Below are 22,500 nucleotides of genomic sequence, written 5' to 3' on the forward strand. Positions count from 1 at the left end.
TATATATGTGTGTATATATGCAAACACAGTCCAACCGATCATCATATATATATGTATATAATCATCATATATATATATATGTGTATATATGTATATATGCGTATATGTATTTATATATGTATATATATATGGGTATGTATATGTATATATATATATATATGTATATATATGTGTGTGTGTATATATATGTATATATATATGCATATATATGTGTATATATATGCATATATATGTGTATATATATGTATATATGTGTATCTATATGTATATATATGTGTATATATATGTATATATATATGTGTATATATATGTATATATATGTGTATATATATGTGTATATATATAGAGAGAGAGAGTGAGAGAGAGAGACACACACACACACACACACACAAAAGGAAAGATTGACAATAAAAAAATATATAATGTTGCATATAGATTTATTCATCCATTTCAAATAAGGGAATGCAATCAAACATAGGAATTAGCAAAACATATTCCTACCGCCTAATCCTGTTAAAATCACTATCTAGCCTATTTAAATTCCCGCATTTACCACAAGAATCCCCCAAAACACCTTCCACATCCGTCTTACATATACCTCCTAAACCAGATACCTTAAAATGCGTATTGCTTGTCGTACCAGAACTTACTTTGTTACCTCGCACCTTCTATCTTTCTCTGATGAGAAGCATTAGGTTCCGAAATACCTGGCATTAAGAGCTTTGTATTGTATTCCTCTCTTTTAAATCGATGAATATATGCAACAGTATATATTTTTTCTATTGTCAATATTTTTCCCTCTTTTATTTAAGCTCCATTTACATTGTTTAGCTTTTTATTGTATCGATAATTCTCCATTTAAGAATCCTTCGATACTGCTTTGATCCCCTGACACACACACACACACACACACACACACACACACACACACACACACACACACACACACACATATATATATATATATATATATATATATATATATATATATATATACAGTGATGATCATATTTATTGGCACGGTAAAATAAAAGTGCCAATAATTTTGAACAAGGGTTTTTTGCAATTATGTTTGTTGTTCCTTTGTTATTTATTTTTTCTAAAATCCGATTGCTGCATCGGAAAGGCCAGTTAAAAATACATAATATACTTTGTTATTTTCTTTAATTTAATCCCTTTTTTAGAATTTATTAGACAAAATTTAACTTTTATTTTACCGTGCCAATAAATATGATCATTACTGTATATATATATATATATATATATATATATATATATATATATATATATATATATATATATATATATATATATATACATTGTGATACATTTATTAAAATGTATAATAAATTATTTTATTGATTTTTAGCCGAGAGGAGACATATTTTCAGTATATTTTAATCACTGTATCATTTTTCGCGCCAAAAGGATCCAATTCACGTCTGCTTCATCACATTTTGTAAACAAAACAAGAAAAAAGGGGAGGAGGAAGCCTGCGAACAGGAGGAGAAGGGAGAGACAGAGATACTGATAACGAAGAGTGTAAAAGGAAAGAGAAAAGAAAGATAGAGAGAAATGAGAGAGAGAGAAACTGTGTAGAGAAAGAGAGAGGTAGATCGTATATAGAGAGAGGGGCCTGCAAACAGTTGTCGACAGGCAGTGGAGCCTCGCGCTTCAAAGCGATAAGACGTAAGTCAGCGAAGGTCGAGTTAGCGAAGCCGGCGACGTGGTGGCGGCGTCACGGAGGTAAATATCAACGACATCATCCGATGATCAGCGATCAAAGTTAAAATATTGACCGAATAAAAGAATGAACCCAGCGAAGGAAGGAATCATGGAGCATTGAAACTTTTACTATAAATCAAGGGCTTCAATGAGCTTCGGAAACGAATATTTGGAGCAATTAACACGCACGCGCGTAATGAAACATAAATCATCCGAAGGACAAAAATATGAAAATTAACCTGCACGCGCGTAATCAAACATAAACAATTTACATGAAAGAAATATATATAAAAAAAAGGAGACGAAAGAAAGGTCGCATTTCAAAAAGCATTAAGTGAGTTTTTCAATCAAAACTTTCATTTCTCCAACATCTCTCTCTCACTCTAGAACCTGTATCTAATCGAATAGACGATTTCTTGTTTTATGTGAACATTGAATGTTAATATATTTTTATCTCGGTAGAATTTGAATCATTAAATCATTTCATTTAGTTAGACATATTTAATTTTATTTTCTTGAATTGAATTTTATTTTATTTTTTTATAGAAATAAAAGTTTGTTAATTTTTCGATGATATTTGTCCTCGTTATTTCTTATGTGATTTCGTTGTCCAATGCATTTCATTTTATTGTTGTCTTCGGGACGGTTGTCCCATTCCGATAACAACGCATTATCAAGGAACCTGGGAAACTTTATTTTTTTTTATATATTTCGTTACGTCACCCATCTCTACCGTCCCGAGTAGGACTGGGATACGTCGTAACAATATATATATATATATATATATATATATATATATATATATATATATATATATATATATATATATTGTAACCCGACGTGTGTGGCTCCTCGACATCAGATCGCCGACTCCCAACGTCGTGTACCGTAGATTTTTCGTTCGACTGTTCTTCTTTTGGCTGGATCGTCCTTTTCCCATTGGCGAGACTGTTGATGAGAACACACGCGGTTCACAAAATAGAAATATGAACAAAGAAAGGAAAAAACACAAACGCCAATGTTCACATATAAATTGACTGTTGGACTTGTGAGTGTGTGTGTCTTCTGTTCTATCGATGTTACATTTTTCTATCTCTGTTTCACAATCAACTCTAAAATTGTCCACATCTCTATTTCACAGTCAACTCTATAACTTTTCAACTATTACTGCCCAACTTCCAACTGCTGTCTAGCGCATCTGGATGTCGACTGTAACTGTCCAACTTCCATCCGCCGCGACGGGCATCTAGATCTCAACTGTCTGTCTCCTCTGTCTTGGTATATCAGGTCGCCCACCCCACCCTGGCTACTGGAAGCTGCCCTTCCCTGTTTTATCTATTGTTATTGTTTGCTACTTCCTATCTATTGTCTATTGTAGGATATTTTCGATTTCTTTGTTTATTCTAAGCTATTTCCTCTTCCTTTGTCTATTGTAGGATATTTCCTCTTCCTTTGTTTTTCTAAGCCATTTCGTATCCCTTTGTCTATTGCAGGATATTTCCGATTTCTTTGTTTATTCTAAGCTATTTCCTCTTCCTTTGTCTATTGTAGGATATTTCCGATTTCTTTGTTTATTCTAAGGTATTTCCTCTCTATTGTTAATGATAGGATATTTCCGATTTCTTTGTTTACTCTAAGCTATTTCCTCTTCCTTTGTCTATTGTAGGATATTTCCGATTCCTTTATTTATTCTAAGCTATTTCCTATTTCTTTGTCTATTGTAGGATGTTTCCGATTTCTTTGTTTATTCTAAGCTATTTCCTATCTATTGTTAAATATAGGATATTTCCGATTTCTTTGTTTATTCTAAGCTGTTTACTCTTCCTTTGTCTATCCCCCCCTTAGCACTTAGTGGATCAGATCCACCCCAGGGCCACTTTATAGCATCACAATATATACATGTGTGCGCAGCATTTTCTATTTAAACACACATTATTAATAGTCCAGTCAAAATACGCTTTGACCCTGACCAAATTCCAAGAAAGCGTTTTATGATATTTTTTATGACTATTATGTGTGGGAAACAACATACTAAAAGTTTACCAGAATCTGATCATCACAAAGGTCCTAACTATGACGTCATAAAACGATGGCAACCATCACACTAAAAACAACCAATATTTTCATATTTCAAAGCTGAAACTGTTGCTTACAAAAGAGTTACAATTTTTATACTAGATAGTTTTCATTTTTTTTTCTTTTACTCACGTTCACTTTTTACAAGGCATATCGTCACTTGGATGTAAGGGGCTATTATTTGGGATCATGCCAAGGAAAGATTAGCAAGATTTTGGTTACACTTAAACTTCTGAAATTAGTACAGTCAGGGAAGCAGGTAGCAGGAAGGGAATACCAAACTCTAGCTGTACAAGGGAATAGACTATTAGAATAGAAAGCTTTCTGGCATTTAGGGACCTCAACAGTGAAGGGGTGAGATTTTGTCAGTAAGCGGGTTTGTTGGGATATTTACGTTGAGGGGGCACAAGTACAACGAGTTCATCAGAGCACATTCTATTAAAATACTTGTAAAACAGGCAGAGAGATGCAACATTGCAGCGATGGTACAGGGGTTGGAGCTTAGTTGATAAAGTGGGATATATTAGATTGAAAACTCTTTTTTGGACCCTATCCAAGAGGGAGAGACGAGTGGTTGATGCACCAGCCCAGATATGGCAACAATACTCCATGCATGGGCGAATGGTGGCCTTGTAGAGGTACAAGATACTCTCAGGTAGCTTGACTGTTTCTAAGATTCGAACCTCAGACTTAATCCTAGAATCCTAGAAACAGCCAAGCTACACTGACGATCAGTAGAACCGTGAAACACGTGTTTGTAGATTACTGTTTTATAAGTAAAATAATTAACAAATAAATAATATTTGTTTATTTGTTTACGTCCAAAAAATATAGACGATTATCTAAGGAAAATATATTTTCTTAGATCTTTGATGTTGGAGACGCTAATAACTATTATTGTTAAAAAAAATCAGCAACAAAAAGATTGATATATATATATATATATATATATATATATATATATATATATATATATTGTATTGGTAGTAATTATTTGTTTGTTTAAAACAAAATATATAAGTGTGTCACCCAAAAGAGTCCTCAATGTTTAGACAGAGCCAAAATAAGTGAATTTAGTTTACAAACAAATGAGTTGTCCTTGGCCTAACGAAGCGATTCCCTTACTGGGTTTTCGCTGAAACATGTATGCTTATGTGTAGCCATTTGTTTGTAAACTAAATTTTGAAATCAGAATAGGATAGGGAATCGGAAAAATCAGAACTTTTTGGGGTATCGGAATCGGAAAAATTTGTATCTCTTTTCCAATGCCAAAACGATTACTTAAATTCTGTTTTTTTTATTTGATCTTATTTAAAACAAAATCTTTTACAGTTGGTAATAATAATAATAACTTTTATAGTTAAATATTTAGAGATTTATAAAGAATCGGAATCGGTAATTGTATCGGAATCGGGAAAAATATTAGAATCGTCCCATCACTAATATATATATATATATATATATATATATATATATAAATAAATAATAAAATAAAAATACCAGCGATGTATATATATATATACCACAGTGTAAAAAGCCAGGGGTCAGATTAATAAGATGGTGACCTTGATGGGGAGCTGGGCACCAGGATGTTTGTTGCATTACATTTTAATTTCTACATATTGGTACAGTCGGAGAAACAGGGGGAAGGGAAGATATTTAAAAAAACAAACAGTATAAATCAAGAAGTAGAAAATTTTTTAGTATCTGGAGAGCTCTACACTAAAGGGGTGAGATTTTGTTCCTAGTTGGATGAGTGGAGGGTATTTTAGATTTGAGGGAGATACAAATTAAGTAAGTTCATCGAAGCACATTCCATAGAAGTAAAGCAAGCATAAGGATGCAACACTGCGGTGATGGGACAGGGGCTTGAGCTTGGTAACCTGTGTGGCAGAGAATTTTTTTTCAGAGCAGACACTAAAGTGAAAAAAACAGTGTCTTGGTGGGACACAGGCCTGTAATACATCCCTCTGAAAAGGGCATTTTTAAAACAGGAGTAAAAGGAACAGGTGCTTGAGCATCCCTAACACACACTCCTACTCTGCACATCCCTGTTGTTGACACAGGTAAGTCTGTACCACTGATGGTGACTTACTTAGGACGTCACTTCTACTATGTAGTTTCCCATGTGGAAGTTCCTTGTCACACGGGATAGCGTGCCTCTGTGGGGCACAGGCTTATAATATATTCCTCTGAAAAGACCACTTTTAAAGCAGGAATAAAAAGGGATGGTGCTTGAGAACCCTTAGCCTGCCTTCTCTGCATGTCCCTGCTGTATGGGGGCTATTTTTTTATTACATTTTCGCCCCAAACAAGGCACAATACCACTTTGATGTAGGGGCTACTATCAGGGACATAAGCTACTGAAATACTATGTAGGGAGTTGGGCAGCAAGATGTCGGTTCATGCTACACTTGAACTTCTGCATGTCAGTACAGTTAGGGAAGCAGAGACCGGGAATGGAATTCCAAAGTCTAGCCGTTCTGGGGAAGAAACTACTGGAGTAGTAAGCTCTCTTACATCTAGGGATCTCTACTGTGTAGGGGTGGGATTTAGCTGCTTGTCAGGTTTGTCAAGGGTATTTACGTTGTGGGGGCACAAGTGTCTTCAGTTCGTCAGAGCATTCACCATTAAAATACTTGTAGAACAGGCAGAGGGATGCAACATTTCGTCGGTGGGACAGAGACTGAAGCTTAGATGACAGTTCAGGACCTATCAAGTTGGAGACTCTCTTTTGGACATTGTCTAGGAGCAAGAGACTAGTAGCAGATGCACCAGCCCAAATATGACAACAATACTCCATACATGGGCGAATGGTGGTCTTATAGAGATACAGGATACTTTTGGGCGTTAGTAGCATTCTAGCACAGTAGAGAGAGCTTACCTTCCTCGCAGCAGTTCTGGCAATGCTCTCAATGTAATTGTTCCAACTCATGTTTCCTGTGAACGTTAGGCCGAGGGGTTTAAAAGAAGTACTTTCAGATAATGAATATTTGGTCATTGCTATTGGTGGTAGAGAAGGTCAGAACCTCTTTTTTGTATATTCTCCAAGAGGGAAAGGCTGTAACGAAGCTACTGACTCGTATGCAAATGACCAAGATGTCAGAAACATCACTCATGGAATGTGAAGAATAAAGAACAAAAAAAAACTATAAGAGTTCTCACTTAGAATGCTCCTGTAACTCTGATCCCTTATTGAGAGTAGTCCCTTACGTCTCTGGGGGAATGGTCGATGTGAACATAAGTAAAATAAAAATTATGTTTAAATATCGTTTAAGATTTAAGGCTTTTTTGTATATGTGTGTGTATGTGAGCGTATGTGTGTATGTGTATATGTGTGTATGTTTGAGTGCGTACGTGTGTATATGTGTGAGTGTATGCGTATATATATGTGTGTATAATTGTTTATGTGTGTGTATGTGTATATGTATGAGTGTATGTTTGTGTGTATGTGTATATGTGGGCATATGTGTGTATGCATATTTGTGTATATATGTGTATGTATGTGTATATGTGTGTGTGTGTGTGTGTGTGTGTGTGTGTGTGTGTGTGTGCGTGTGTGTGAAAAGATATTGGGATAGGGGTATCATAAGTTTTTAATGAAAAATAACTCGGTCCCTCTCCACTAGCAAAATCCCGCCTCTTCACTATAGATTTTCTACACTGATAGCTTCTTCTTTCCTTGGATCACTTGCCTTTGTGTAACAAAGTCACTAACACATATGCAAATGATCAAGCTATGGGCGAGCATGACGTCACGGAAATAAATGAATATATAGACATCGGGATCGGAAGAAGAGAAAGGGAGGAAAAGGAGGAGAAAAGGCAATCTCAACCAGATGCAGGACTCATCAATGCTCCGAACTGGCAAGATGCCGGACGACCGTGAACCGTCGAACGAATTACACACATAACAGCTGCAGACTAAGAAACTGTTGATTGATCAGAGAGAGAAAAGCAGGGATTCGACAATATTCTGTTGACTTTGAAAATACGTGGTCAATTGCTTGGTGTTGAGGCGAGCGGCCATAAATACCTTTGCTTTCAAAAGAAAAACTAGTATAGAATTTCTTTGTCTTTGTTTCTCTGTGAGACTTTTATGCACAACGTCGGGTCCGTGTCAAAATGTAACGACCATGTTACATTCAGATTATTTGCATGTTACAATTACAAGGCTAATTGCAACATAGCGCAGACGGCTATATGCAAATACCGATCCATGAGTGAAATGACGTCATGGTAAGGAAAAAGAAGACTATAAAAAGGAGAGAGAGAGAGCGCATGTTCGAGAAGACGATCACGCTAGAGACGTCACAACCATAACAAGAAGTCACACATGGCTGGAGAATAAGGAAATAAATGTTCTTGTACAACAACAACAAAACAAGCGAGTTGAAGCACTTTTCTATTCTTTGTCTGCTTTGCGACTGAGACTACAACGTGTTGGGTAATGTTACATAATGCCTGCTGCACCAACCCAGATGTGGCAATAGCATGGTCGAATTTTTGTTTTATAGAGATATAAGATGCGCGCAGATGTAAGAAGCTTCCCAGCCTGGTAGAGAGAGAGCTTTCTTTCTTTGCAGCAGACTTGGCAACAACATCTATGTACTTATACTGAAGCTGATTGAACGTTTGTTTCCTTAACAATTTTAGCACAGACATTTTTGTTCTTTTATTTACTCTTTTAAAACATCGCCAGGAAAAGAGAGAAATTGTGCAGGTGTTTCTTTATTTACTTCTTATAGGTTTTAACAAAAACTCCTATCCGTTCATCGTTACATGGCTTCTTAATTCACTCGCTCAAAGTTTGCTCACTTTTTTTTCTTATGCATGTCACAAATGACTATATGAGTTCGTTGACAACCACTCTCCCTCTGGCCATGCCCTTGAATGAACTCAATACAAACCAATATGCAGCCATATGAATTTGTTTTTAAGTACAAAAATATATATTATGTTTCGGAATTTTTTTTAGATAAGAATTGATAATTTGTTTTACTTGGATTATTTGAACTATTGTTATAATCTTGGTTGTCATTTTCACAATGTTCTGGTAGATGCAACCTCCGACCTTTTTCAAGTACATCGTTTCGAACTTAAAAATGAGGAAATGATCAAGTTCTTTATGATCCCCTCTCCTTTGATCTTGAGCATGTGGTGCAATGGGGAAAGTGGTGGCCGATTAATTTTAATGCATCTAAAATCAAGCTTCTATCTTTACATCGTCGACGCTCTGATCCCCGTCTGGCATCGATTGAAATGAATGAATCTCGTCTTCGGGAGGCTCCATATTTTAACAAGCTTCTGGGTCTGACCTTTACTCCTGATCTGAAACGGAACACGTACATCAAATCCGTTGCAAAGGTCGCTGGAAAAATCGTGGGATTGTTCTACCACTCCAGTAGATATCTCACTGCTGATGTAATCCTCTACCTGTATAAGAGCCAAGTATGTCCTAGAATGGAGTACTGTTGCCACATCTGGGCAGGAGCTGCTAGAAGCAGCTTATCCTGTCTTGACAGAATTCAAAATAGACTTCGTAGCCTTATAGGGAATGCCCTTTTCTCTTCTCTGCAGCCTCTTCTCCACAGAAAAGATGGTGCGAGCTTATTTCTACTTTATCATTATTTTTATGGCAAGTGGTCGTCTGAGCTCTAATCTATGGTCTCCCCCTTGCCAAACTTTCATGAAAAACACTTATCTAGCCAAAATCACTATCAATAATTCCCCCACTCTTTATCTGTGCATAAACCTAAACATAGATTCCATGAACAAAACTTCTTTCTTAGAACTGCACACCTGTGGAACTCTCTTCGTTTACCTGCTTTCCAACTGACTACAATATGGTCGTCTTCAAGTCCATAATGATTGATAAGTCGTTCCCCTTAAGTAAACCAATTTACTAAATTTCCACCATTAACGATTACTACGATATTGTCCAATTGACTACTGTAACCCTTATCCTTGAGTGGTCTCTGGGCCTTGATAAGTGGTGACTCCTTTGTAAAAAAAAAAACAAAAACAATAAAATATAACAATGAACTTTGGAACCTGTATGGAATTTTGAATTGAAACCTCTGTTTTATTCACAGAAGTAGGTTGTTCTCGATTCATCGGCCATGACCTGGTAAACGTATTAATTATTATGTCATTCTTAGTTATTATCGCCTGTAGTAAGGATTGAACCATCTACCTTCAGAAAACTGTCTGTTAAGAACTGATTGTTAATCAATGTCTTTATCCGTTATGTTATGTGTCTAAGTGACTTTTTTTCATTCTTTACCTTTAAAATACATTTTTTTTCTTTTTACAAGGGAGTCATTAGTAGGGCTATGACAAGAGAATGTTTTTTCATTATTTTGACTCTCGAGTAGATAGCAGTTAATATCTTATATGTTTTTATATAGAGTGATGTGGTTCTCAACTGATTAACTGTGTCTAAGTGTGTCGGATATATACTCGAGAGTCAAAACAATGAAAAGAATATTCTCTTATCATAGCCCTAGTCACACTTATCAAGGCCTGAAGGCTACTCAAGGATAAAAGTTAATGAATGTAATGTGATAACATAGTGTAATCGTTAATCGTGTGGATTGGATAGAATTTGGATTATTTAAGGAGACGGCTCAACAAGAGCTTGTCTACATTGTACTTGAAGGCTACCATATTTTTATCGGCTGGGAAGCAGGCCAAGTGAACAGTGTTCCACAGATAGGTAGTTCTAGGAAAGTTTTGTCTCTTTAAAATTTGTTACATTAAATTTTATTAAAAAGAAACATTCTTTTTTTTTTTTTTATTGATAGTCGTTTGGAAATGCCAAAACCATACGAAATGACAACAGCAGCCGATTTGGCAAATACATTCAAATTGCGTTTTGTGCTTGCAACTACATCATTGGTGCCAATATGAAAACCTATTTGTTAGAGAAGTCCAGGTAAGAGAAGTTGTAGTTTTAGCCTTTTCGGGGTTACTTTTATGACTGTTATAGTGATAAAAAGGGGGCATAACTCTAAATAAAGAGAGTTAAGAATTATCCTTCTTAGAGAAGAGAAAAATCCAGGTTGTCCTCGACAGTCGTACATCCAAGCAGTGTGATATAAATGTGGGAGTGCCTCAGGGATCTATCCTTGGACCTCTATTGTTCCTAATATTTATTAATGACCTCCCCGACAAAACTGCCTCTGAGATGGGTATATATGCTGATGACACCACACTCTATAACAGTCATGACAGGGAAACAAGCGAACGCATAACTAAAGAAATGGCAAAAACACTAGAGGACGACCTCCAATCTGTAGTGGAATGGGGACATAAATGGAAGCTCACATTCAATGCTGCCAAGACTAAACTGGTTTCCTTCAATAATTACAAGAAACCTTCTCTGCCACCAATAGCAATGACCAGTGACTCCCTGTCTGAGATTACATCTCTCAAACTGCTTGGCCTAACGTTCACAGGAAACATGAGTTGGAACAATTATATTGAAAACATTGCCTGGGCCGCTGCGAAAAAGGTAGGCTCTCTCTACCGTGCTAGAAAACTACTGACACCTGAAAGTATTCTGTACCTCTATAAGACCACCATTCGCCCATGTATGGAGTATTGTTGTCACATTTGGGCTGATGCATATGCTGCTAGTCTCTCGCTCCTAGACAAGGTTCAAAAGAGAGTTGCCAATCTGATAGGCCCTGAACTTCAGCCTCTGTCCCATCGACGAAATGTTGCATCCCTTTGCCTGTTCTACAAGTATTTTAATGGTGAATGCTCTGACAAACCGCAGACACTTGTGCCCCCATGACGTAGACACCCTTGACAAACCCGACAGGCAGCTAAATCCCACGCCCACGCAGTAGAGATCCCTAGATGTAAAAGATCTTTCTACTCCGGTAGTTTCTTCCCCAGAACCGCTAGACTCTGGAATTTCATTCCAGGTCCCTGCTTCCCTAACTGTACTGACATGCAGAAGTTCAAGTGTAACGTGAACCGACATCTTGCTGCCCAAATCCCAACATAGTGCCCCAGTAGTGCTACCCCTGATAGTAGCCCCCTACACCAAAGTGGAAATGTGCCTTGTTTGGGGTGAAAATGTAATAATAAAAAAAAAAAAATTATCACCCTTTGCTCCAGATTATGGCCCTTGAGACTGGAGAGTTCTAGGAAGACAAAGACTAGCAAGATGGTGACACGCCTGACACTCAATATCGTCATGTAAATAATTTAATGTTTCTACCGTGAATAAAATGGGTTACAATACAAATAAGCCTGTATACTTGTTATTATGATATCCAGCGATCCTCCAAACAAAACAATGACGTTTTAAAATTAAAAAGTTGGAATGCAAAACGCCATGACTGCTATTTTCAAAATTACGAAACTATCACTACAGAAAGTATTGCAGTTCAGCATGCAATCAAAAACGCACACAGCCTATAAAAACATGTTTTACAGTGTATGATACCGTCATAATTTCTTTTTTGCTTTCAATTAAAATGTTTTTGGATGAAGTCTAGATTTAATATATAAAACAAGTAGACGTTGGTGTTTAGAGGAGGATTATCTAAGGAAGATAAGAAAAAATATATATTTGTAAGTATTTATTTTGTAATTTTATTTACTTTTAGCTGGACACACACACACACACACACACACACACACACACACATAACTACTCTATATATAATAGACTAGCGGGGGTGCATCCAGCATTGCCTGGTCATAAAAATCTTGTGAGAGCGAGGGGCCAAAAACATTGTACTCCTTATGCCGAATCTTGAGTCTCTAGAACGAAAATTCACAGAGTTATTTGGTAGGGAAATGTACACAGGCCCACACACAGACAGGAGACATTTTCATTTATATATATATATATATATATATATATATATATACACACACACACACAGGGGTGCCCCTAAAAGATGTATACACATTCTTAAACTGTCTTTGCACTTCAATAGCCTTTTCATGCTTCCAATAGCATTTTAGAATAATTTTTTTTTCTCCAAAGGTTAGCCTGGCTGGAATCTTGAAGATTGATGAGTTTAATATGCAAAGAAAAGACAAACATCTGGTTTAAAATTCTTTAAAGTGTATATACATCTTTTTGGGACACCCCATGTATATATATATATATATATATATATATATATATATATATATATATATATATATATATATATATATATATATATATATATACGTATATATATATATATATATATATATATATATATATATATATATATATATATATATATATATATATATATATATATATACAGGCATGCGTGCATGCATATAAAAATGGAAATAAATAAAACATTAAGAGAATAGAAGGGTCGGAAGGTAGCAAGTGATTACTAAAACCATAAACAAAGTTTTCTAAATGAAAAATTGAAAAATTTAGAAAAACAAAATTTTATAATAAAACATTTTCATACAAGAGATAAGACTATAAAGGTAAATTTAAACCATTTATACAAACATTTGGTGAAGACAGTTTAGTTAGTCTCAATGCTTAGAAATGTGCAGGTCAGTATGTTCGTAGTGTGACTATGCGTGTGTAAGTAATATACTTATATGAGTATTTGGCTGCATGGCACTGTGTATGTGTGTGTGTTTAGTTTACCTTGTTTTTTGTTACTGCATCTAAGTGGGGAGAAATTCTTTTGTGTTCATCTGAATTTTTGCTTCCCTCTCTCGGCTGAAATGCACGAGAATGGGCAGAGTTGAACAGACGTTCTTAGGTTCTTCGCTGCAGGAGCAGCTGGTGAATTTTTTTTTTTTATTTAAATTTTCACCCCAAAAAAGACACAGTGCCACTTTGAAGTAAGGAGCTACTATCGGGGACATAAGTTGCAGGGGTATTATGAAGGGAGGTGAGTGGCAAGATGTCTGTTCACATTACACTTGAACTTCTGCATGTCAGTACAGTTGGGAAAGCAGAATCCCGGACGATAATTCCAAAGTCTAACAGTTCTGGGGGAAAAAACTATTGGAGTAGAAGGCTTTCTTACACCTAGGGATTTCTACTGTGAAGGGGTGGGATTTAGCCACTTCTCAGGTTTGTCGATGGTATTTACGTCGAGGGGGTACAAGTGCTTGTAGTTCATCAGAGCATTCACCATTAAAATACTTGTAAAACAGGCAGAGAGATGCAACATTTTGTCGATGGGACAGAGGCTGAAGCCTAGATTACAGTTTAGAACCTATCAGGTTAGTGACTCTCTTTTGAACCCTGTCCAGGAGTAAGAGACAAGTAGTAGATGCACCAACCCAAATATGACAACAATACTCCATACATGATCGAATGGTGGCCTTATCGAGGTCTAGGATACTTTCAGGCATAAGTAATTTTTTAGCACGGTAGAGAGAGCCCACCTTCTTCACAGCAGCCTTGGCAATGCCCTCAATGTATCTATTCCAGTTCATGTTCTTTGTAAATGTTAGGCTGAGGAGTTTAAATGAAGTACTTTCTGGTAATGTGTTCTTGGCCATTGCTATTGGTGGTAGAAAACTGATTTTATTGATCAGGTCTTCTTATAAGATTTGCTAAGTTAGCACTGGCTTATTAATTTCACATAGATGTGTTACTTTTTTGAGTTCACACATTCATGTGAAACTTTCTTGCTTTTGATAGTTACGAAGTCCATTTTAAAACGTAATCACAACGTTACACCATCATGCAAACAGCTAAACTTAGACAGGTGATCTTTCAAGATCTACAGGCAATAGGGGAACATTTAGAGCAGTAGAATATACCCTAAGTCATAAACTAAGAGAAAGACCAAAAACCATGTGGCAAAGACCTCGGCAACCAACCGGGTCATATATAGCTATACCTAGCCAGAGATAATCATGTTAACACACTGACTCTCATTAGATCACCAAAGTTAAGCAATGTTTAGCTAGGTCAATACCAGATGGATGAAATATCAAGTGCTGTATGTAGGAGGACGTCAACATCTCCCTTTAACAACTGCAAAAACTAATGTCATCATCTCTTCAGATTGGGATATATATGCTACTTGGAACCATTTGTTAATTTAATTCCCTAGACACTTTCGTCTGCTCTTTCGTTATTTTCATGGCAAGTGCTTGTCTGAGCTCTAATCTATGGTCCCTTGCCCTTTGCCATACTTTCACAAAAAACATCAACTAGCTACAACCACTATCAGCAATTTACCCACTCTTTATTTGTGCCTAAATCTAAACGCAGATTCCATGGACAAAGCTTTTTTCCTAGAACTGCCCACTTATGGAACACTGTTCCACTGACCGATTACAATATGGTAGCCTTCAAGTCCAATGTAAACAAGTTCTTGTTAAGCCGTCCCCATAAATAATCTGAATTCTACCCAATTTACACCATTAACGATTACTACCCTACCACCTTACATTCATCAATCCTTATCCTCGAGTGGCCTTTGAGCTTTGATAAGTGATGACTCCCTTGTTAAAAAACATCTTTCTCCTTTGGAGCAAGCTGATTCAACTTGTCTAGTGTTATTGCCACTGGCAACCAGGCGCAAAACAAGGTGAAAGAAAACCAGGAAGTGCTTCCTTCCTCCCGGGGTGATCAAAAACCATTATCATCATTATCATCATCATCATCATAGTGGTGGTGGTGGTGGTGGTGGTGGTGGTGGTGGTTAATTGAATAAATGAATGATAATGTTGTTGGGTTTTTTTTTTCTTACATGTCATTTAACGAACACACTCTCTCCTCCTTTTTTCTCAGGGTCGTGTTCCAAGCATACAACGAAAGAAACTATCATATCTTTTATCAACTGTGTGCATCTGCAGACTGCCCAGAATTAAAATCGTTCAGACTCTGTAAGTTAAAGTTATTTTATTTTTGTTTTTTTTGGGGTAGGGGTCATGTTTATTTTGATGTGGAATGGTGGAGAGTATAGAAACAATTAATGGAATTAAAAACGGATCTTTTTTCCTCCAAGACAAAGATTTGTTTCCATAAAACTATAACGAAATTCTGATTTTACGTATAAAAAATTTCCAATGACTTTTTTTTTTTACTTTGTTCTTAAAACATTTTTTTTTTTTTATTAAATATTTATATTCTTTGTTCAAGAAAAAAAAACATTCGGCACTTGTGCATTATTGTCACGGAACAACTGTCGTATAAGATCCGAGACCCACTCCTGCCCTCTTAATTCTGGCCGTGTAAGAAAAACAGACAAGAAATGTCTTCAGCTTTCATTCTTCCAGGGGTTTTTTTTATGATGAAATGAAATCAAGAAAATCACAACCGCGAGACCTGTTAAAAAAATAAAAATGAAAATATTTCAAATGGAAGACAAAAAGGCCGAACCATAATAATAAAAGACAAGATTACATTAAAAAAGAAAAGAAAAAACATGGCTTGGACTGATATTTCGTTTTTTTTTATTATTTGTATAGAAAGTTCATCGTGAGTAAATCAAATGATAATTTGGATATACAGAAGCAATATGAGAATGAGGAAAAATGTGAGAGAAAGGAGTGTCGTATAATAGGCTCAACTCTAGAGGGACTGGCAGTTGTAGTCAGTGCAAAATATAGAATTAGAAATTTGAGCTCCTTGTTTTTAGATTAGAAGTTATTAGCACTGGCATGGTTGTTTGTTTATGAAAAAAAGTGTCATAACAAAATTAGAGAGACGGATCAAACAGGTAGAGCAACCATTGACATGGTGTGATGTGGATTGCCACATCACAAAATGATTTGTGGAACGTGATTTTGGGGGAAGATTGATACGAGTTAGCAGGAAGTCTGATTCGGGGATCAGAGAGAACAAATCAGAAAAGGTTTGTCGCTGATCCCCCAAGAATATGGACCAGCAGATTTCTTGTGGAGGTGAAGAGATAAAAAAAAACTAAATGTTGGCTAAAACTATAGCAAAATAGAGACCCCCACCCTTCTTCTAAGGATGAGAAACGATGTGGTGACTTTGACCGTGAAAAAACATGGTGACTGAATAAAACCCATTTGTCCAGAAAGAAACGAGACTTGTGTCTGTTGCTATGCACTGAGATAGCTTTTGTTCCAGATGCATTGAATGGCGGTACAGAAACAACTCAGGGACACGGACGAGGGGCACGGGAATAGGATACAAAATATATGTTCGGTTTCGTTTTTATAAACTCCCTTATATGGTTGATGTGCCGTAACATTGACACAGTGCAACACAACTTTTTTGGTTTCATTTTGAAGAGCACAGAACAGGAGAAAACAATGCAATTTCAGAACTGGGAGAATCGTAAATGTTAACAAATGTCAACAACAATATAATAAATGAAAATAAAACATTAATTAGATGAACATGTATTGAATTAAAATAAAAATAAGAAAAGTTTTGGAAGTTTTTTTTTTGTTTGTTTTTTTTTACACAAAAATTCTGAAATGAATGAAAGTTGTTAAAGTGTGTGACTTTTGAAATTTATAAATAGTTATGAACAGTCACTAATGGAATACGTGTTCTTTTTGTTTGTTTTAAGAAATAAACCAACTCCGAAAAAGAGAAGGTAATACCTAGGAGATTAAACCTCCTAGGACTTTTTGTTAAAGGAAATTTGAAGATAAATCCCCGTCTCTCAGTAACTTGAAGTCTGAAAGGAATATCGCATCTAGAAATTTCGTTGATTTAAAAGTGATTTGGAATTAGAATGAATTCTTACATTATAACACAAGTAAATTTTAAGTTTTTTTTTTGTCCAAAAATACAAAACAAAAAAATCAAATCCTATCATGGTCCATCGTTAATTATCATTATGGCGTTGTTTCACTGATCATCTGACTTATCCTTATCCTCGAGTGGCCTTTGGGCCTTGCTAAGTAGTTATCATCATATCGTATGGATACGAAGATTCTATTGTTGGCATTGGTTTCCCCGATATTTTCTTGTCAGAATTCTTTCTAGAAAGACATCAGGGATTATGGAAAGGACCACGTAAAAGTTGCAAACAATCCGAGGTAAAAGTGACTTTTGCGGAATGAACTGGATTCAAACTTGTGACACCCAGGTCGTCAGTTCGTGTCGTTAATCTCCAGATCCTCATCACCTCCTTTAATCAGTAGTAACCTTTTTGTAAAAAAAAATAAACCAAAAAGGTTAAGTTAAACCATACCTCACCCTGGAAATGAACTCCTGCTCTGCCGGATTGATTGCTGGCACTGACAAACATCAATCAGTAGCTTTAATGTATTCAGACAAAGCTGCATGTTCATAGAAGGAGTTACATGGGAATTTTTTATTAACAAGTGGTCTCCATCCACAGGTATAAGAACTGCTCCAAGATTGGCAAAGATGTCTGGGAAGCCAGCTGAAGGCATGGCTACACATCATCAAAATCAACGTTGAACTTATCTTTAATCCACAGCTTGCTTAATTCTTAACAAATAATGTATTCAAGCAGTTTTTTTTTTGTAATTGCATTTTTTAATATTATTTTGTAGATATTTTAAATAGTTTAATTATTAATTATTAACCAAATAAAATTATATTACAAATTAGCAAACAATTTTTAACAAATAATTAATTTAAACGGTTTTTTTTTAAATTCTATTTTTTATATTTTTATCGTGAAAATATTTTTAAATGGTGTAATTATTAACCAAATATAATTATATTACAAATTAGCAAACAATTTTTAACAAATAATTAATTTAAACGTTTTTTTTTTATTTTATTTTTTATATTTTTATCGTGAAAATACTTTTAAATGGTGTAATTATTAACCAAATATAATTATATTACAAAGCAACAAAATATCTGTAACAAATAATTTAAATAAATTTTTGTAATTGGGTTTTTTAATGATTTTATTTTGAAAATATTTTTTAAATAGTTTAATTATTAACCAAATATAATTTTGTTATGTTAACAAACAATTTTTAACGAATAATTAATTTAAACTCTTTGGGAAATTTTTCTTAACAAAAATTAAATACATTACCAATTTACATATTTACATAGTCTAAAAGTGTATCCGCTACAGAATATTAGCAAAGAAATAATAGAAATTCTCAAAAATATATATTGTGGTTTTCTTTTTGGATCAATGCCAGTTGAAATTTTCAATTTCAGATTTGGTGGCCATGACAGAGTGGAAATTTTTTATGCAACCAATGTCAACAACAGAATCAACTTTTCACCCTTCATCTAACTCGACTCTCTTGCTGCAACTTTTCTTTCGTACATAAGTTTAAGCAATATTAACCAACATGTAGCTTCAATCACAAAGCAGATAAAAGAATGGGAAAGAACTTCAACTCACTTTTCTCATTGTAACAACGACATTTATTTCCTCTTTCTCCCACCACACGTGACTTCTCGTTACGCCTGTGACGTCATCCACGTCTCTCAAACCTACTCTCTCTCTCTCTCCTTTTTATAGTCTTTTTCTTTGCAGTGACGTCATTTCACATTTCGTATGCATTTGCATACCTGCGTCCACACTTTGTTACACAACAGCAATATACAATATCACTTATTTTGGTCTGTCACGTTTTTTTTTTTTTTACACAGGAATCACCACTTATCAAAGCCCGAAGGTCACTCGATGATAAGGGTTAATGGATATTCAGTAGTCAATGTGATTATAGCGTAGTAAACATAAGTAATGGAAATTGTTTGGATTACTTAAGGGTACAGTTCATCAAGAAAATGTTTACGCTGGACTTGAAGATAATCAGATTGTAGTCAGCTTGTTTGAAATAACATTTAATGGACGCATCTTAAAGATATCCGTTCTTTTCTTTTTTTTTTTTTACACGGTGGTCACCACTTATCAAGGCCCGGAAGCCACTCAGGGATAAGGGTTATTGCAATTATTATCCTTCGATTTTTATATTTTCGTTTTCTTTTGTGACACTTTGATTTTTTTTGGTGTCTTTCTTTCAGCTCACCAAGACGAGTTCTACTACACACAGCAAGGAGAAAGTCCTCACATCCAAGATATTGAAGATGCTGATGTCTTCATAAAGACGAGGAGTGCTTTCACAGAACTTGGTGAGCAAGAATGTTTTAAGCATTGGTGACCAGGAGATTATTATGGGCGATGTTAATTGTCATCACTAATTTTGAAGGTTGCTTAAAAATAGAACTTACTTTAATTTTTAAAAAATAATTTGTCAAAAATTACGTAAATTATATAATTTTAAAAACTAATTAAATTAACTATTTAAAATGTTGCCATTATTTGAGGGGTCGCTTGGAATCTGCTCTCAGATTCCAAAGTTTGACAAGATGTACCTGAAGAAGGTCAAAGGTTACATTGTCCAAAATAGTGTGAGAATAGAATCCAAGATGAGAGCAGTAGTCCGAATAATACTAATAATAATACTCATTCTACAAGTCGTCATCGTCATCATCGTCATCATCATCGGTTTAACGTCTCTTTTACATGCTGGCATATGTTGGACGACCTTAGAAATTGACTTCTAAACTAACTTATCTCTAGCTAGATCTTTATTTATCCTTCTTTCTTTCAGATCTATACTTGTCACTCTCTTCCTTTCAATGGATTTTTTTTTTTTTTTTTTTTGCTTTCTTCTGCAAAAAGAATTTGCAACTTCATATTTACAGTCTTGGACAGTTTTTATGTAACATACGATTCTGTACTTCTGTAAATACACACTCTTGGAAATATACCTCCGTGTTGTCTTGGTCAAATCCATAACATAACCCAAACTTATGTTGTTCAAATCCCTAACATAATCCAAACTTATGTTGTTCAAATCCCTAACATAACCCAAACTTATGTTGTTCAAATCCCTAACATAACCCAAACTTATGTTGTTCAAATCCCTAACATAACCCAAACTTATGTTGTTCAAAGCCATAACATAACCCAAACTTATGTTGTTTACAACTCGGATTCATGTCATATGTAACATAATCATTACTATAACTGGAATATTGGATCAACAACAACAAAAAAAAATAAAACGCGTAGATAGTGTACTCTGGAATGTTGTTTATTATAACAATAGAGCGAGAAATTTAAGCTGTACTGGATTTTGAACATACAGGCGTGCCAAATTTGGGAAGATAACAAAAAACAAGATTTCCAACATCGGGATGTACGATTGAAAAAAAAAAGTGCTCGTTTCTGAGTGGGATGAAACAGATTTCAAATTAATGTTTTAAGTCAAAGTCGTTCGACCACAGTGGTATGGGGGCGGGGTACAAACAAGAAAAACGAAAAAAGCGAATTTCTGTCGATTTTTTTTTCTTTTTCGTTTCGTCAGGTACATGAAAATAAATTGTGTGTGTGTGTATATATATATATATATATATATATATATATATATATATATATATTAAGCCAGGTAAATTGACACAAATATTAAGCAACATGATTAACATTTCTGTAATCGAGCATTCATATATAAACACAGCAAGATACGATCAGATGGATCACACTGCGGGATACCGTTAATAACAGAAAGAAAACATAGTCAGATACGTATTAACCTTATATTTCTTTCAACAAGTCTGATGAGATGTCAACCTTGAAAATGTTTTAAAATATAAAGTTTAAAATTGTCTAGTTGATGTCGAAACAATTGTAACATTCAAAAACAATACAAATATGATGTAATCTTTTTCCTTGTTGCTTTGGGTTTTGCAAGTATATATATATATATATATATATATATATATATATATATATATATATATATATATATATATATATATATATATAGGATGAGACCTGGGGCAATTCCATACCATACCATACATTTTGCTTTGTTGAATTCTGATTCCTGGGTAAGGCATATCAGCACTTGATATAAATAATAGAACAGATAACAGCTAGGTTAGTTATACAACAGACCAAGAACAAATTGAACCAAACACAAAAGTAGAAAATTCGTCTAAAAAAATCACTGAGTACATATTAAAATGGGGTAATTCCATATCTTCCATTTGATAATTACGGAAAACATCAACAAATTAAGGCAAAAATAAAGCCAACCAGTAAAATGAGCATTTATTTAACAACATAGAATAGGTATAGGTATAACAGGAAAAGAAAATGGTGCAGAAGACTGTTCACCTGTCAATTGTCTCTGACAAAAGACGAATTGCACAAGCCTTAGTTCATAGCGGAAGTAAAACTTTAAAAAATGTTTTTTTTTTTTTTCTGGCTTTAATCGCCATCACTGCCTGGATGTTTCTTTGTAGTTCTGTCAGCGTCTGGCATTGAGATGTCAACATCTGGCTGTCCAGTATATATTCTTGTCTTCCTCGTACCGGTATTCTGAGTCCTTTTTCCTGTCCCTCAACCTCGCCCTCGAGACGCTGTCCTCCCTTTTTTTTTTTTTGCTGCTTCCTCTTCATCATTTTGAAATTGTTGCAGACATTCAGCTTAAGTCAGGCTCTCTCCATACAGCCTTTTGATGGCCCTTTTTTTTCTTTTAGACCTATCCAGCATGGGTGTCAACTTTCTCATGAAGAAATCCTTTATAGTCTTCTTCATTGGATTTGGACTCATCGTAGATGTTTGCAGAAGCGAGGGTGGGTCATCTATTGATGTGGAAGGCACAGGTTCTGATAAGGAAGGCACATCTGCGCTTGATGCTTAAGGCACAGACAGCACATCTGGCTGAATTTGGGTGCCAGGTTGTTTGATGATAGTGAGGGTGCAGGTCGATCAAACAGTTTTGCAAAGTCATACACAGAGGGTAGTA

At 35.2% G+C, this 22,500-nt stretch overlaps 1 protein-coding gene across 1 annotated transcript in view; it reads left to right on the forward strand.

The window, feature by feature from the left end:
* LOC145245881 (unconventional myosin-Va-like) overlaps positions 1-22,500 on the forward strand; it is a 223,417-nt gene that overhangs the window by 36,458 nt on the left and 164,459 nt on the right. Inside the window, exons 7-9 of the mRNA XM_080107602.1 lie at positions 10,608-10,738; positions 15,545-15,639; positions 19,706-19,813. Of these exons, the coding sequence (XP_079963728.1) occupies positions 10,608-10,738; positions 15,545-15,639; positions 19,706-19,813 (334 nt within the window). The remainder of the gene's footprint in view (positions 1-10,607; positions 10,739-15,544; positions 15,640-19,705; positions 19,814-22,500) is intronic.

This window comes from Euprymna scolopes, chromosome 23 (assembly GCF_053919585.1).
Source record: "Euprymna scolopes isolate OS-2025 chromosome 23, ASM5391958v1, whole genome shotgun sequence".
Taxonomy (NCBI): Eukaryota; Metazoa; Mollusca; class Cephalopoda; order Sepiida; family Sepiolidae; genus Euprymna; species Euprymna scolopes.